The sequence below is a fragment of the Mandrillus leucophaeus genome, unplaced genomic scaffold (assembly GCF_000951045.1).
Source record: "Mandrillus leucophaeus isolate KB7577 unplaced genomic scaffold, Mleu.le_1.0 Scaffold147, whole genome shotgun sequence".
NCBI classification, from domain to species: Eukaryota; Metazoa; Chordata; class Mammalia; order Primates; family Cercopithecidae; genus Mandrillus; species Mandrillus leucophaeus.
Window position 1 is genome coordinate 3,475,078 of NW_012101443.1, and position 15,988 is coordinate 3,491,065.

At 40.5% G+C, this 15,988-nt stretch overlaps 1 protein-coding gene across 3 annotated transcripts in view; it reads left to right on the forward strand.

Annotated features, from left to right (window-relative positions):
- Positions 1-15,988, forward strand: part of ENOX1 (ecto-NOX disulfide-thiol exchanger 1) — a 574,354-nt gene that overhangs the window by 536,217 nt on the left and 22,149 nt on the right. For all 3 annotated transcript variants that reach the window (XM_011974625.1, XM_011974626.1, XM_011974624.1), the window contains one exon: positions 15,352-15,454. In XM_011974625.1, the coding sequence (XP_011830015.1) occupies positions 15,352-15,454 (103 nt within the window). The remainder of the gene's footprint in view (positions 1-15,351; positions 15,455-15,988) is intronic.

Consider the following 15,988-nt stretch of genomic DNA (forward strand, 5'->3'; position numbering starts at 1 on the left):
TTCTCTGAAAACTCTAGGTTCCCCTGAAAACATTCAACCAGGCTTGGAACACTTAATATAACAGAAATCTGTTCATTATGTTTTTCCAAGAAAAACCTCAAAGTCTCAGCTTTCCCAGCTTGAAACTGTCCTTGCAGGGGAGACTTGTGGCCGTGATGCTCACTAACATGTCGTTTCTATTGTTCTGTCAGCCTCTCTATGAGATCATAGAGTGGCTTTCTCTGTCTGGACAATTTCCAGACTGTTCAGTGTATGCTGGTGAGCTACTTATGTTTATGAGACTCGCAGAATCTAATTTGCAAAGGCAATTTCTTTTCATGCCAAATTTTAGGAAGATGACTTGAAACTATGGGAACGGTATACAAGTACAATCTATATCAAGCCCCAGTACCTGTGTCAGTATAATTCTCTGGCCCCCTCACCACACACATGCACAATCACACACACATATAGGCATAACATATAAGCCTCACAGCTGTAAGCATATATACCATTCCTGACCATTTTATATAACAGTATTCAAACTAGTCCCCTTGGTAAAAACAGAATAACTATCAGCCTGGTATTCAGAAATAATGTTGGCCTGATTTCCTGAATAAATGGCTTGAGTCAACAGGTCAAATTCAGCTTGGTGCACCATTCATTAAAAATGCTAAATAATTAGATTTTGTATTGATAACTCAGCTTCTCCATCTATCTTATCACCCTTTTAGTCTGCAATGCAAATTCTGCCTGGTTTTAAGCCTAGCTCAATTCCCATTTCTTAGGTCCTTACCCTAAAATCAGTCCAAATCAATTACCATCTTCTCCAGATTCCTACAATTTATCATCATTCCAACCATCCTGAACAACCCACTTATGACAGGCTTATCTCCCCAGCTCAGATCATGTTCCTTAAAGTGGAGAATTTGTATGTATTCCTTGCAGAACCTAACACAGTAATAAGCCTATGTAGGTGGGCACATTAGTAATACTCATTGATTGATGATTGCATTGATGGAACTACAGCAGCCTCAGTCGGCTCTGTGAATCTGTTTGGAGAGGTTAGGTGAGAAGTACAAACTTCCCTTCTGCATATTATCTGCAGGTGATCTTGAAGATAAACACACATCACTCCAGTTAACTTTAAGATGTGTATAAAAGTCTTGTGGACTGACAGTTAAAACTGACGTGGTAGAGATCACATCATCCAACTTTCTTATTTTACAGGTTTTAATTAGATATATGTTTTCTTGTCTAATTGTTGTATCTGTGAGTCTTATGTTCTCTGAGGTTATACTTCTCAAACTTTAATAAGCAATAGAATCTAAGACAGCTTTTTAAAACACAGATTGCTGGGCCCCACCCTAGAGTTTTCCATTGGGCAGGTCCAAGCTGGGGCCTGAGAATTTGCATTTCTAGTAAGCTCCCAGATAATGCCAGTGTTACCAGCCTGTGGACCACACTTTTCCACAGACTCTCCACCCCAGGACAGGCTAGGTGCCCCTCTGGGCTTCCCCAGCACCCTGGCTCTTCTTTGTCATGGCACGTATCATAGTGTATTTAATATATTTTACATGGCTTATGTCATACTGTATTTTAATGCATTTTACATAGCTGGCTGCCCTCTAGACTCCTACATTCTTTGAGAGCAGGAACCACTGTTATTCATCTTTGAATCTTGTTGTCTTAACACAAAATGTACCCTTATTGTAGGTGCTCAATAAATGAAAAGAGGAGGAGGCTCAATAAATTCCAATCAAATTATACTGAACTGAGGTGTACAGATACTTCATTTAATCCAAATGTTGCACTTTGCTGCCATTCAACCCCAAAAGAAAATACATCATTAGTAATTGTGAGACTCTGGTTCTTAAGAAATCACATTGATTTGGATATTAAGAAATCACATTGATTTGGATAATACACAAAAAAAAATCACTGGACCCATAACTAGCCACTCCTAACAAGGTCCATCCAAGTCCACATGACAGGCACAGTGCCGCCTGTTGGGAGCACATTGGATCACAGAGCAGTCACTGTCCTCCAGGAGCACATGGCCCAATGAAGAGAGGGCACACAACTGAAAAGGGACTCACTCAAGACTGACTGCAGACTTCTCAGTAAGGAACAGACTTGGGGTGGGATCAAGGGCTTGAACCAAGTGGAGAAGCTATAGTTTCCTGAGAGGTCATTCACTCAGAAGGCAGCATGGACTAAAGCCCTGGGGTATAACTGCCTGGGGCCCAGTCATGATGCCACTAACTTCTAGGTGTGTAAACTTAAGGAAGTTACTATTATTATCTCCATTTTACAGATTAAACAGTGAGGCATACTTGTACTTCAGTGTTTAATCTGTAAAATGGAGATAGTAAGAGAACAGTACCTGTCATCTACTCAGCACTCAATAAGGGCTGTTAGTAGTATTATCACCACTATTATTTGTATTATTTGGTTTATAATCAGAGGATCTCCAATGCACCATGCAGGAGCAATCAGGAACACTTGGTTCTTGGAACAGTTGTGATATGTGGCATATGCAAGGCAGCGGTGAATAGAGAGAATTCAATTTGGGGGTGTGACAGAATGAAGATATTCAGTATTTACTAAGATCTCACAGTATGCCAGAAAACCTTGTAAAATTTGATTTTACTTTAATAATAATCAAATCTTTCTCTTTCCCATTTATCAGATTGTGTCCCATCTATTTTGATGAACTAATTTACCACTATAAAGGTCAAACAACCCTCTAAGTTTTAATATTATCATTAGTAACATAAACTCAGCAGGTGAAAGTTATGATGGTGGGTGCTTTGTAGCAGAGAAAAAGAAGAAATGTCATACTGAGAAATGAACTGAGAAAATAACATGCCAAGAGCACCATAATACAATTAATCTTTCCCAGCAATAGCATACAAGATAAATCAAACCGACTAATTCTGGATGCACATACATACATTTTAAAAAAGTATTTCACTTTAGTTTCTTCTGTTTGCTGCTCTATTTTTATTGGTTGAGGAGATTTTTCATGTTTGTACTTTTACGGGCTGTGAAGGGCGTGGACTTCAGTAGCTATAACAGTGTGGGTTACATTTTCTATATACTGAAGAGAAACACACAGCTATTTTTGAGATCAAGTGTATTTTTTCATTTGGTTATGTCTACAGTGGTATATAGTAAAACTAGAAATAAAATACTACAACTTAACAGTTTAAATAATGAATGCGGTTATTGGACACAAAGGGATTTTTTTTTCTCGTTTTTAGATCATTTTTAACATGACTGTCACAAAACTAGACCAAAAGAAAGTCATTTAATTGCCAGCTTGAGACCACAATTTAAGCATGGTGTGAACTGTGATAGTCATTATTAAGTTACGATCCAGGCAGCAGTGATCCTCTTAGTATTTAATGGGAAACATTAAGAAATTGAAATGATCCTTTCCTATCAAAGTCTCTGTTCTTTATGTAGAATATTCTATTTGGGGGCTATATATGTATCATGATCCTATTTTTCAAATAAGAATTAAACAATATATACATACATGTATATATGCAAACACATATATATGTTATATATATGTGGGAGGGGGTTATATATCAACTACAAAAGGCAAATATCTGAATGTTAATAGCATTTATATCTCAGTAGAATGTCAGTTAATTTTTAATCTTTATTTCATATATTTTCTACAGTGAATACATATTTTTATTTGTAATGAGAAAACAAAGGTTATTACTAAGAAAGTCAAGTAGGAAATATATCTTATATTCTGGAAAAGAAAGGAAAAAGGTTATAAGTTTATGGTTTGGTCTCCAAAAAAATTAAAAGTTAATACTTAAAACACTGAAAGCATTAATAATAGATACAAATGAAAAATTAACTTCTTTACGTCCTTCAGTCTACGAGATTAAAGAATTTGTGTTATTTAAAATGATACCACAATAAATGCATTTAGGGACCAAAAGGCTGTAAAATTACATGCCCAAAGTGACTGCATAGTTTTTTTCACTATCCGCTATACATATATATTCCTCATAGACTTCTAGCTGACTCCAGGCCCAGGGTACTAACCAAACCCTTATGATGGCCAGTGATTTTCACCCATGAGGTCTGGCCTCTCTATGTAGTAACAAATTCATTTGATGTAATATTAGAGGGTCTACTATTGATATTTTTTCTTTTAAAAACACCAGTTGCATCTGTGTACAGAGCACTGTGCCAGGTACTGAGGACACTGTTGCTGTGTAGAGACTGTAGGTACAGTGATCACATAAAATTCAAACCGATGTCTTTGAGGGTGAAAGGCAGCACTGCTGCTACTTCTGTAGGGACAACAGGTGCACTGGGACCATGCAAGAGAGAGGCCAGAAAGGGGTATTCCCAGCCTGAGTGCCACTGTGAACATAACCAAATGAAAAAATACACTTGATCTCAAAAATAGCTGTGTTTCTCTTCAGTGTGTAGAAAATGTAACTCCCGCTGCTGTAGCTACTCAAGTCCACGCTCTTCACAGCCTGAAGTACCACCGTGAAAAATCTCCTGAGGCTTCCCTTGGGCAGACCTTGACCATGGAAGGCTGCTGGGAAAGGGCACAGGTGGTGAGAGCCCATGACCCTCATCTTCCCTATTTCCAGCTGCCTTTCTAAGACCTCAACTCCAATATTTTAAAATATTAGAGGCAATATTTATTTATTTATTTATTACTGTTTTTGAGACGGAGTCTCCTCTGTTGCCCAGGCTGGAGCGCAGTGGCGCGATCTCGGCTCGCTGCAACCTCCACCTCCCGAGTTCAGTCAGTTATCCTGCCTCAGCCTCCCAAGTAGCTGGGATTACAGGTGCATGCTGCCATGCCTAATTTTTGTATTTTTAGTAGAGACAGGGTTTCACCATATTGGTCAGGCTGGTCTCGAGCTCCTGACATCAGGTGATCCGCTTGCCTCGGCCTCCCAAAGTGCTGGGATTACAGGTGCAAGCCACCGTACCCAGCCTAGAGGCAATACTTCTAATTCTTCGTGATCTCTGATTCTGGTATCCATATTCTGCTAGCTATGTAGACTCGACTTGTTTAAATGATTTTAACTCACCCCTCTCTGCTTCACACATAGAATCTTTCCATTTTTCCTTCAGAATGGCTTCTGTATCCACCTTTTCTCTCTCTTCCCACCACCTTTGTGGTTCCAACTTATTGCCACATCCTTGGGGTGTAACTGGGGAAGCACCGGGGTCCTCCTTGCCTGAGGACCTTGCCTCCACCTGCCCAGCCAATCCTGCATGTGGCCCAGCCAGTCTTTTGGAGTGCTGCTTTGACCTTGGCTTTCCCACACCCACAGCCTTCAAGTCAAGAAAGCATGTGTCCCACCTCTTCTTCTTCATTGGCCCCAGCACCCTGCCTTTGAAATCCCTCCCCATTGCACAGACTGTGGTTAAAAGTCACACTAAAGAAGTCCGTCACCACCAACAGCAGCAGCCAGCCAGCCCCCTCAGTCCCTGCTAATGCTGCTCCTCAGCCAGCCCCTGGGTGGCTTCCTCCCTGCTCCCCTTTCCTTTCATGTTTGTGCAAGAAGCACAGCTCACCAGGCCTGCGTGGAGCCTTGCTGGCTCCTGAGTGAGCTAGGACTATAGACAGCCCTCAGGAGGGATTTGGTCACAGAGCGCAACAGGCACTCAATACCCACGCAACCGGCAACCTAGTGCAGTGGTTAGGACTCTGGAGCGAGACAACATTGGTTCAGATCCTGAGCCTACTTCTAACTAGTTGTGTGACCTCGGACAAGTCATTAGCCTCATTATTCATTTTCTTAACCTGTAAATTGAGAATGTAATAGCCTGACTTCGAAGAGCGCTTATGACAATTAAGTGAGTTTATATTTGTGAAGTGCTTATAACACTTCCTACATATAGTAAGTACTGTACAGGTGTTTGTTAAATAAATATAACCAATAATGACCTAGAAAGAAGGCCACCAGGATAAATGCTGTATCTGGGTATCTCTGGCACTAAACTACACTGTTTTCATCTTTCTTTAAAGGGTCCTTTATGTGACCCGTAACTAGTTCTTGCCTATTTTAATCTTTGCAATTGGAAATCGTAGAAAACACAGTTCTTGGAGTTGTCTGAAGACATAATGTATGTGCTCCCGATCCAGCAATTGAACCCCAATGAGGTGGAACATCTCAGAATGTAAAATATGGTCACATCATGATGAATCACTGCATCTTGGAGCCCCACACATCTGCTTTCAGATTGTCTCTCTGGTGCTGAAAACTGTTGGGCCTTTGAGGCTCCCCTTGTGCAGACCTTGATCATCAAAGGCTTCTAGGAAAGGGCAGAAGTGGTGAGAGCCCATGACCCTCAGCAGGAGCAGTGCCAAGATTTCACAACAGATCATCAAGGCCTCAGGATTTCTGCCCCACAGGAAATTCCTGAGATCCTGCTCACTCGTTGGGAATGGGTGCATTCTTATGTTCCCATAAGAAACCATAAAAAATTCTAAAGCTTAGTCACTCATGCTTATCAATCCTTTCCTCATCCATTTGGTTTTTAATTGTTTTTCTCACTCTGCTTCCTCTTTCCTCTCTAATTCTTATTGGCATCAGAAATAAAGGATAAGTTTATATGGTCTGTACCAAGCTGGCTACCTGAATCTGAAGGGAAGGTCCACGTCAGGGAAAAGGGCACAGAGCAGGCATGGAATCAGGGAGCAGGAAGACACTGTAGAGGTCATCCACTTCAATCCTGTCTTTGTACAAAGAGCAAAAATGAAACAAAGGAACACAGCAGGCCAGTGGCAAATAAAACCAGTGTCTTCGATGTCCAAATCATCATGTTTACAATATTCCAGGCCATTGTTTGTGGCTCATTCTTTCATGTATCAGCCACTAGACACCTGCTACGTGCTAGTCTCTGGCTCATAAAGGAAAGTGTGAGGGGTATCTCCATTCTCCATCCTCCCCCAACCACAGTTCTAATCATATAAGGAATAATCTGAAGGTTATAGGCAACTGGCATATCATTTGATGAATTGCTTTTGATACTTTGCAAAATGGGAGTAAAGGATAAGAATGTCGCTGATAGACATCTTGACAATTATCTATAGGGCCCCAGATTTCAAGAAGTGTGATGTTTAAGAGTAGGGCCTATGAGCAATTAGCAGAACTGAGCCAACAGCAAAAGGCAGCCACAGAACAAGCGGGCAGGGAAAGAAAACGAGCCTTGCGGTATGCTGCTGGCAGAGTCAGGTGTGACATGGTGAATCTTTACCACACAGATCTTATCAGCTGTCCCACTCACCTTGCACTAGCAGCTATGGAGGCCACCAGCCCTTGGAGGGTCACAGGCGAAGTCACCTGGCGGTGGTTTCTCTATTTAGGGGGTGGGTGGTGTCACTCAGTATGTTAATCAAGTATTCAGCAACTGGCTATCCTTACACATACCTCCTCAAAACAACAACTGTATATCATTGGTTTCTTTTTCTTTCTTCTTTAATTATAAGGATAATAACACTGACACAGAAAAAGAGAAAATAGAAAATATCGACTATTTGAACACAACTACAGTTATCATTTTTGCAAAAATATTTTTACATAATTTTAGTCAAAGTCTTATACAGAATTATTGCATGGATTCAGTACCCCAAGTATATATCAGCGCTTGTTCTGTATCCAGTCAATCCTGTGAGTCATAAAAGTGAGTAATGGTTGTAATAATGATGCTGCAATATATTCCTAGAAATTTATAGTTGTGAAAGCACTGTCTCACTTATATTTGGTCCTCACAGCAACCATGGGGAAGAGGCATAGGGTATTATCCATGTTTTTCATTTAAAACAGTTAAGGCTTAGAGAAATGCCCTGCCTAAAGTTATCTAGTATGTAAATAATGTGACAGATTTAGAACACAGCTTCCATTCGGCCATTCTGCCTCACGTGCTTAGATCACTGTGATTACTGTCTAAAGGCGGCAGTGGTTTTATGGAGGAAACAAAAAGGTGAAACGTGATATATAAGCGATGAACTGCCATATAAAGTGGCGTAGGAAATGTGTGCAGATAAGGAAGCCTTGCAAGTGGCCTGAAACAGATGCCTCTGAGAGATACGGGACTTGTGCTGTGTGTAAAATGTACGTAGGAAGTGGCAAGGAAAAGGAGAGAGCTTTCTAAGAGCATTTCCGGACATAGCATAGAAAGAAGATAGGCTAGTTTGATAGGAGTAGGCCCCAAATGCCAAGCAGTAGCATCTGACTTTTTCTGTAGGTTGTCAGAAAGCATCTGAAGTTTTAAACCAGAGTTGGATGAGATAAGAGTCACATATTAGAAAATTGACCGGTGGTATTATGTAAGACAGACTGGAAGAGGAAGAGCCTAGAGGCAGAGACAAAGTAGGAGGTTCCTGCAGCAAAGTGGTCAAAGTGTGAAATCAGCCAGGTGCAGTGGCTCATACCTGTAATCCCAGTGCTTTGGGAAGCTGAGGCAAGAGGATCGCTTCAGGCCAGGAGTTCAAGACCAGCCTGCTCAACACAGTGAGACCACATCCCTAAAACAAAGTATGAAACAAGTAGAACTGAGAGTAGAGCACCAGTAGTGGAGATGGGAATGCGGCACAAGAGACATCTCACAGACACTTGAGAGAATCTGGATTTAGAGACATCTTAAAAGCACTTAGGGGATAGTAGAGAATGAATCAAAGACAAAATGAGGGTTTGAGTGCCAGCAAGTGGAAGAATGATGCTCACATTAATAAAAACAGAAAAGTTAGAAGAGGATGCAGTTTGATGAGTGAGGTGAACTGGGTTTTAGACATAAAATTACAGAATTTTAGAAAATTACATCAGGAAAGACCTGGACTCAGACTTTTCTTTTTTTTTTTTTTTTTTTTGAGACAGAGTCTCACTCTGTTCCCCGGGCTGGAGTGCAGTGGTGTGAACTCAGCTTGCTGCAACCTCCACCTTCCAGGTTCAAGCAATTCTCCTGCACCACCACACCCAGCTAATTTTTGTATTTTCAGTAGAGACAGGGTTTCACCATGTTGGCCAGCTAGTCTCGAACTCCTGACCTCAAGTGATCCACCTGCCTCGGTCTCCCAAAATGCTGAGATTACAGGCGTGAACCACTGCACCCGGTCTAAGGACATTTCTTTAAATGAAGCTTTACATAGGAGCCCTGTATCATTAAACAAAAGAAAGGAGTAAAAGAGTAGAATTCCAGAGATGTGTCCCCATGGGCCATCCATGTCACCTCTATAAAGCTAATGAGGTTCCATCAACTACTATTCAAAGATGATTGGCCCTACCCAGCACCCTCATTTTTAGAAAAGTGATCTGGGTCTTGAAGATGCTGAATAATTTGCCAAGGTTACCCGGCTGTTGCAGGAAGAGCCAAGGCTGAAACCCAAGTATTTAGTGTCTCTTCCACTGCCTCATGGCCACCTCCCATTCTGAATTTGAACTGGGCATTGGTAAATTCAAGCAGACAAGCCCAGTGGTCAGTGGGTGGTAAAGAACAGAAGCTTAAAGAATTAAGTTTGATGATAGCTGAATCCATGAGAATGAAAGAACTCTAATAAAAGGGAACAGAGAAGAAAAATTGGGGACCACACTTTGGAAAGGGCCAAAGCTAGAGAAGAGGAGGAAGAGGGTAGCCTCTTCGTTACATTCACTGGGCCAGCAGAGGGAACAAAAAAGCCAGTGAAGACTAAAGAAGAAATTAGGAGGAAAAAGACCAGGACCTCCTGTGTAGCAGATGTGAGGCAGATGGTTTAAGAGGGGCCAGTGTCAAGAGTGTCAAATATCACATGGTGAGAGGACTGAGAAAATAATCATTTGGCAAGAAGAGGGTCACTGGAAATATATTCAGAGCAGATTTGTTGGAGTGACTGATGGAAAAGCTGAGATTTCAGATGATGAGGCAGTAGACACAGGTGGACAACATGTATTCAAGAAGCTTTGCAACAGAAAGAAAACAGCCCTAAAGGTAAGGAAACCACAGGAATAATTAAGTGAAAGCAGTAACAGAAGGATTTTACAAGCCAGGGAAGCCATTTTCTTGGTCCTTAGGGGCTTGGGTAGGTGGAGAGAAACAAAAAATAACAAAGCACTATTCTAGCTCAGTAAACTATTGAAAAAGAGCTCCTCTAAATGATAACTTACTTTGATCATTTCTCAAAGTAAGTGATGAGGACTCTTAGAAGGGAAATTTCTGCCTTCGAGTAGCTAACTCTTTAAGAAATCTCTTTAAAAGTCTGTGATATCTAGTTTCCAGTTACTGAAAACCTCTTCTCCAGCCCCTTTAATGACTCCTTCTAAGTATCACAGAAATTAGAGTTAAAACGTAGACTGAGAAAAGATTTATTAGGTAATCTCCAATCTCATGTCAAGTGCAGAATTGTTACTTACCTGCAGTGCATTTTCTAGTCTGGGGTGCTTTTACTGTGTTCCTGCCACTTCCTTTGGGAGACTACTTCATAATCCAATAGATCTCACTGGGAGGAAACTCTTGGTCTCCATCCTCATGTTCCCTTCACGCTGTGTACTTTGTATACCACTAACAATTTGTACTTAGTAGCCTTCCTCACCTCCCATCCCATCCCCACTCACTCACTTCTACTTTGTAATGGCTAGGCATCTGGAACCTCTTTTCCGGAATATCTGTAGACTCATCATTCTTCTGGGCATGTTGCATCTATCAGGCTAAAGGATTTTAAGGTGATAAAAGGATAAAGGGTCTTCATAACTTTATGTTTCCAATGGTAAAACTTTCCCATTCTGATAAGGTCCTTTCCATTCTCTAGAGACTTGGGGTGGAGCGAGTAATAAGGACCATGAATTTTTTAAGAAAGGAGCAAAACCATGCATAATTTATGATTCCGTGTCCCATAATATGTGTTCCCCAATTACTAAAAAGATTAGTTGGAATGTCCTGTGTAGAGAATATGAAATCCAACTGAGAGACTGTTCTCAGAAGAATTTTGGCTTCACCAGACTTCCTCTCATGGATCTTATAACCTAAGCATCTCTGTAGAGGGGCCCAGAAGGATGCCAGTACATGCAGTGGTTTGTGTTACAAGATAGAAACACTGAGCTTGGGAATCTACATTTTTTATATCAAGTGTAAGCAAGCCTGCTCTTTGTCCCACAAGAAAACATCAAGATTTCCTGCTGCAAACAAAACCAGAGAAAGGCCCCATAAAAAGAGCTGTCAGAGCCTTGCTTCTAAGTTCAGAAACGTGCACATCCTACTTCCTCCAAAATATTTTGACAAGATGCTATAGAAACCTTAAGTTGAACATTTCCAAAACTGAACACGCAATCTTCTTCCAGACTAGCTTCTTTCTCCATTTTCCTATTCACTGAGCCACCTACTTGTTCTCAATGTTTTCATCAGCCGCCAGGTCACCAGATTTTTTTTTTTTTTTAGTTCTACCTCTTAAATGCTGTTTGCACTTTGCATACCATTGATTTTGGGTTTTGACTGTCATCATCAAAAGGTAAAAATGGATACACTTTTGCAGTAGGCTGACTCCAGTTTCATTTGCCTCCAAACCAATGTCCTAAAACGCAGAGCTGAAAACTCTTCACTTGTCAAGCCTCCCAGATAAAATCTAAACTTCTTACCATGATCTACCTACTTCTCCAGCTTCATCTACTCATATTTCTTTCTTTTAGACCTTTTATAAGAATTGCTTGCTGGTCCCTGGGTAAGCTTGCACTTCTGATCACTTTGAATGCCATATCCTTAAAAACTTAGAACTCCTTGGCATATAGTAGGCATGTGATGTCTGTATGTAGCATAAATATTTATTCGGTAGCTGAAAGTAAAAACAGACTTAGCTTAAATGCAACAGGGAATTGGTTTGGGAATTAATTAATTCCACATTCTGTGTATTCCCTTCACCTTAACCAATCATGATGATGGAGCTCTATTTCTAGACATTAAATAAAAACAGAGAGAGAGGGTACAGTTGTTGCTTATATCTACTTTGTAGACTACCCCAAACTTGGAGGTTATCAATACTTGTCATTATCTTGTTCAACTGAACAATACCAATATAAATACAGACAAATCAAATTAACCTTATTTTTCTAAGGAACACATGATTAAACCCATGATTAAAGTCATTAAAACAAAACTCTCCTTTTTTAATAGTTGGAAAAAGTAAAACCACAACATATAATGTGGCTGTCTAAAATCACTATCCTGTCTTCTATCCCTTGAAACACAATTATATTAACTTTAACTGTGCTCTTTGGCAAAACGGATGACATAAGCATTCACCCATCTAATTAGCTCTGTGACTCTGTCAGCAAGAGCCTGGGCTTATACCATGCCCAAGGCAGGTTGAGGATCTAGAGCTTAGTCAGTAGTGACTCTTCTGAGCGATCACAAGTTGGTCCACTTCACTCGATGCTATAGATTATTTAATATGCTTGGGCACACCCTTGATTCTAATGGAAATGATGTTTTCCCTTTTGGAGATTCTTAAGGCCAGTTTATTATAAGATGCAAACATTCCTTGGAGCCTGCCTGATCAGCTTCAATGATCCTGTACCACTTCCAGCATAGCTCTTCTCCCTCCTAGAGGAGTCAGAAAAACAACTCCGTCTCCAACCTGAACAAAACTCACAGATGTCCCCAAAAGCTGGGATATCTGCCAAGCCTTGGGTCTCCGTCAAGCCCAGGCCTGCTGGACTGTTGTGGGAACCATGCAGAGAGATGTGTCCACTCCAGTCACTGGCCATGACTGCGTGAGAGCACACCATTTGTGGTCAGCAGAGCACACACTCCAGTATCCAATCTCAAGAAATACTTCCACAGAACGGTGACCCTAAGACTCTTATCTTTCCATACTAATTTTTCCAACCCTAAAACATCATCAAAGCAAGAATCACTGAGTCTTATCTGGCTCCTTGTAGACACTGTTGATTCAGCAGCATTTCTTTGAGCCTTGCTTAGAGTGCCCCTTTCTATGTGACTCCACTTTTGGACCTGGGAAGAAAACAGCACTCTCAGGTGGTCTGTCTATTCTGCCCTTGCCTTTCTCTGCTGGCTCCTGACATCTGCCTGCCCTCTACAGTCCATTTCGCTTAATGAAACTGGATCTTCAACTGTGTGATGGCCCCAGGACACCACTCAGTCTTGGCAATTAATGTGGGCCTGTTATCTGCTAAACTCATTCTGAATAATTTCATTTGGCCCCAATTATCATCTAGGCTGTGAACAGATCACCCTGTCTTGGAGATATTATTTCCACTCAGCTCCAGGGTTCATTTTTTTGTATTTTTTTAATGATGCAGTCATTATCCTGGTTAATGTTCTTCCATCCTCTTTCTTCCTACACCTCTCTCGGGAGACCTTACAGAGCCTCAGCCTGCATCTGCTCAGCAATCTTAACCTCCCAGGCCCGGAAGTCCAGTGCCAAGTCCCTGTGGGACCTATTTGTCCTTAGGGCATATAACTAACAGAATTCAGCAGGCCCACTGACCCCACTACCCTAGAAAGATGATGTGTACATACAGACCTGCTCTGCTCCAATCGAGAAAGTGCCTAATCAGCCTAATAGGAAAGTACCAAATGTTATTTTATTATAGGAGGAATTTCTATTTCCTTTCCTGCAATTCCTCTTTATAAATGTTCTAATCCCATATACATAATAAGCCTTTGGATTTGTTCTATTTTAAAATTCTTGATTGTGTTTCCATTGAGGCTGGCTCTCAAGATCCTGTTTTTGATTTGTAAGAGCATCTTTCATCTCTAGTAATCTTTGATGTACAGCTGGCTCCAGACTTAGCTTAGACCACTCCCCAAACTCTTTCTGACTCCTGTCCTTATTGGGATTTTCCTACCATCAGCCTGAGGCCTGTTGTACCCTCTAGCCAACCAAGGTCTTCCCTGTGATATATCATCACATCATTGTGATTTTCTCAATTCTTTACCTTATCCATTTTCATTTCTCATTCAGTCTTCATCACTTGGTCTTCAGCAAATAAGTGGGACCTTAAGAGGAGCCTCTCAAATGCTCATCAGATATTACCAACTGCAGTTTCTCAGTAGAGCCTTCTTTCTTGGCAATTTCTAATTACCCCTGGATTACAGAGTAGTAGCTCATAAGTTAAATTAAGCTCATAGATCTGTTTTGATGGCATGTGCTGAGTTTATTTTTCTTTGAATGCCTTCAGGTGTGGTTTTCACTTTTTGCAGGCTCGGCATGCTCCCAATACTTCCTGTATTCTTGGATCTGACCAGTTTTGTTGCTTTGTACTAACTATCTAAATATCTCTCCTATAACCACTTCCTGTTCTGGGAACATCTGTCAACCCATTTGTTCAAACCTTCTGAATTCTTCTTCTTCCATTTGGCTCTCCCTACCTGTTCTCTATCATTCCTGCAGGTTCCCCGCCACTGCTCAATATACTAGTCCTTCTTTGGAGCCATCTTTCAGTGAGCAACTTTCCTCCAATAAGACTCAACTTCTTTTTTGAGTTTGGGGAGTGGTCTAAGCTAAGTCTGGAGCCGGCTGTACATCAAAGGTTATTAGAGACGAAAGATGCTCTTACAAATCAAAAACGGGATCTTGGGAGCCAGCCTCCATGAAAACACAATCAACAATAGGATTCTACTATTCCATATATGCAGGTCATATAGGCGGATCCTTAATCTGACTTTCCATTAAGTCACTCTCCATTTTGAGTCCTAATATCAAAAGTCTAGGATGGTATGAGTTAAATCTTCATCTCTGTTTTTAAATGTAAAAGACCACAGAAAGAACTAAAAATAGTCCAGCCTCAATGTTTCACATGTTATTGGCTTGTTGTACAACTCTTCATTTTTAGTTTTCAAAAAAAAAAAAAAAGAATTTTCCAAGCTTTTCTTTATCTGCCTCTTGCATTTATTCATGAGGATCCATACCTACTCAATTTAAAAACACTTCTAACGGTTCTATCTTAGCTCCCCAATAGGCCCTGTTTCTCCACACACTCAGACAAATTTTTAGCATGGTATTATAAATCAGTTTCCTGTATGCTTTCCCAAAGATTATTCGTATTTGAAATAAAACATGTTAAAGTAGTTATAGTCAAATACAGTTTTAGTGAACAGAGTTTAATGAAAACATGGACAAAAATCTATGGTAATTTGTGCCAAATTTGCCAGTTGTGCAGAGAATTACTTGGTATGCTGGGAGCAGTATCTAGGAGCCTAACTTTGCATAATTACTTTTCTACTGTTGGGCAAATAGATCAATTGTATAAAAGATTTGATCTTTAGTTATAAATAGAAGTGATGACCTCATTTATAGAGTTTAAGAGATCTGGTGTTTTTTATTGACATGCACAGCATCTACATAAACCTATATATGGTTTTTGGTTTTTAACTTTATAGGAAATCAATGTGTTGACAGTTGCATTAGTCAACCAAGACCGAGAGAATAATATTGAGAAAAGAAGCCAAGGCTTAAAATCAGAGAAAGAAGCTCTGCTAATAGGTAAGGAAATTCTGTTGTCTTCATCTGTTCTCTTAAATAATTGTTAGTAATTAACTTAATATTTTCATTATTAACTTATTAATTTAAACAACATTGCCTTCTGGTAAAAGGTGAGATTAATTTCATCAAGATTATATTACATACATTTCAAATTAGTGGCATACAGACTAATGGGGGTTTTGCCTTTCTGTAACTGTATATATTAACTGATTGTCAGACATAAAACTGAGTTCAAGAAGACACTAATTTGCATCTCATGTGTCACAAATCTGAATTTCAAATTTTGGGCATGCCACTTCCAACTGGAGGCCAGGTTGCATCTAGTTCCAAACCAAGCCATATCCCCAGGCTCAAGAGCAGCTTTGAACCCTGAGATTAAACTCTAAGCCCCTTAGCAGAGGCCACATCCTAAAGTCACCCCCAAGGCTAGACCTGCAATGCTGACAAATAGGGCCATGCAGGGTACTGATGCTAGGCTAATCCAGGACAGTCAGCTCCAGGCTTCCCCGTCCAAGTTTGGATCCTTTTGTCCAG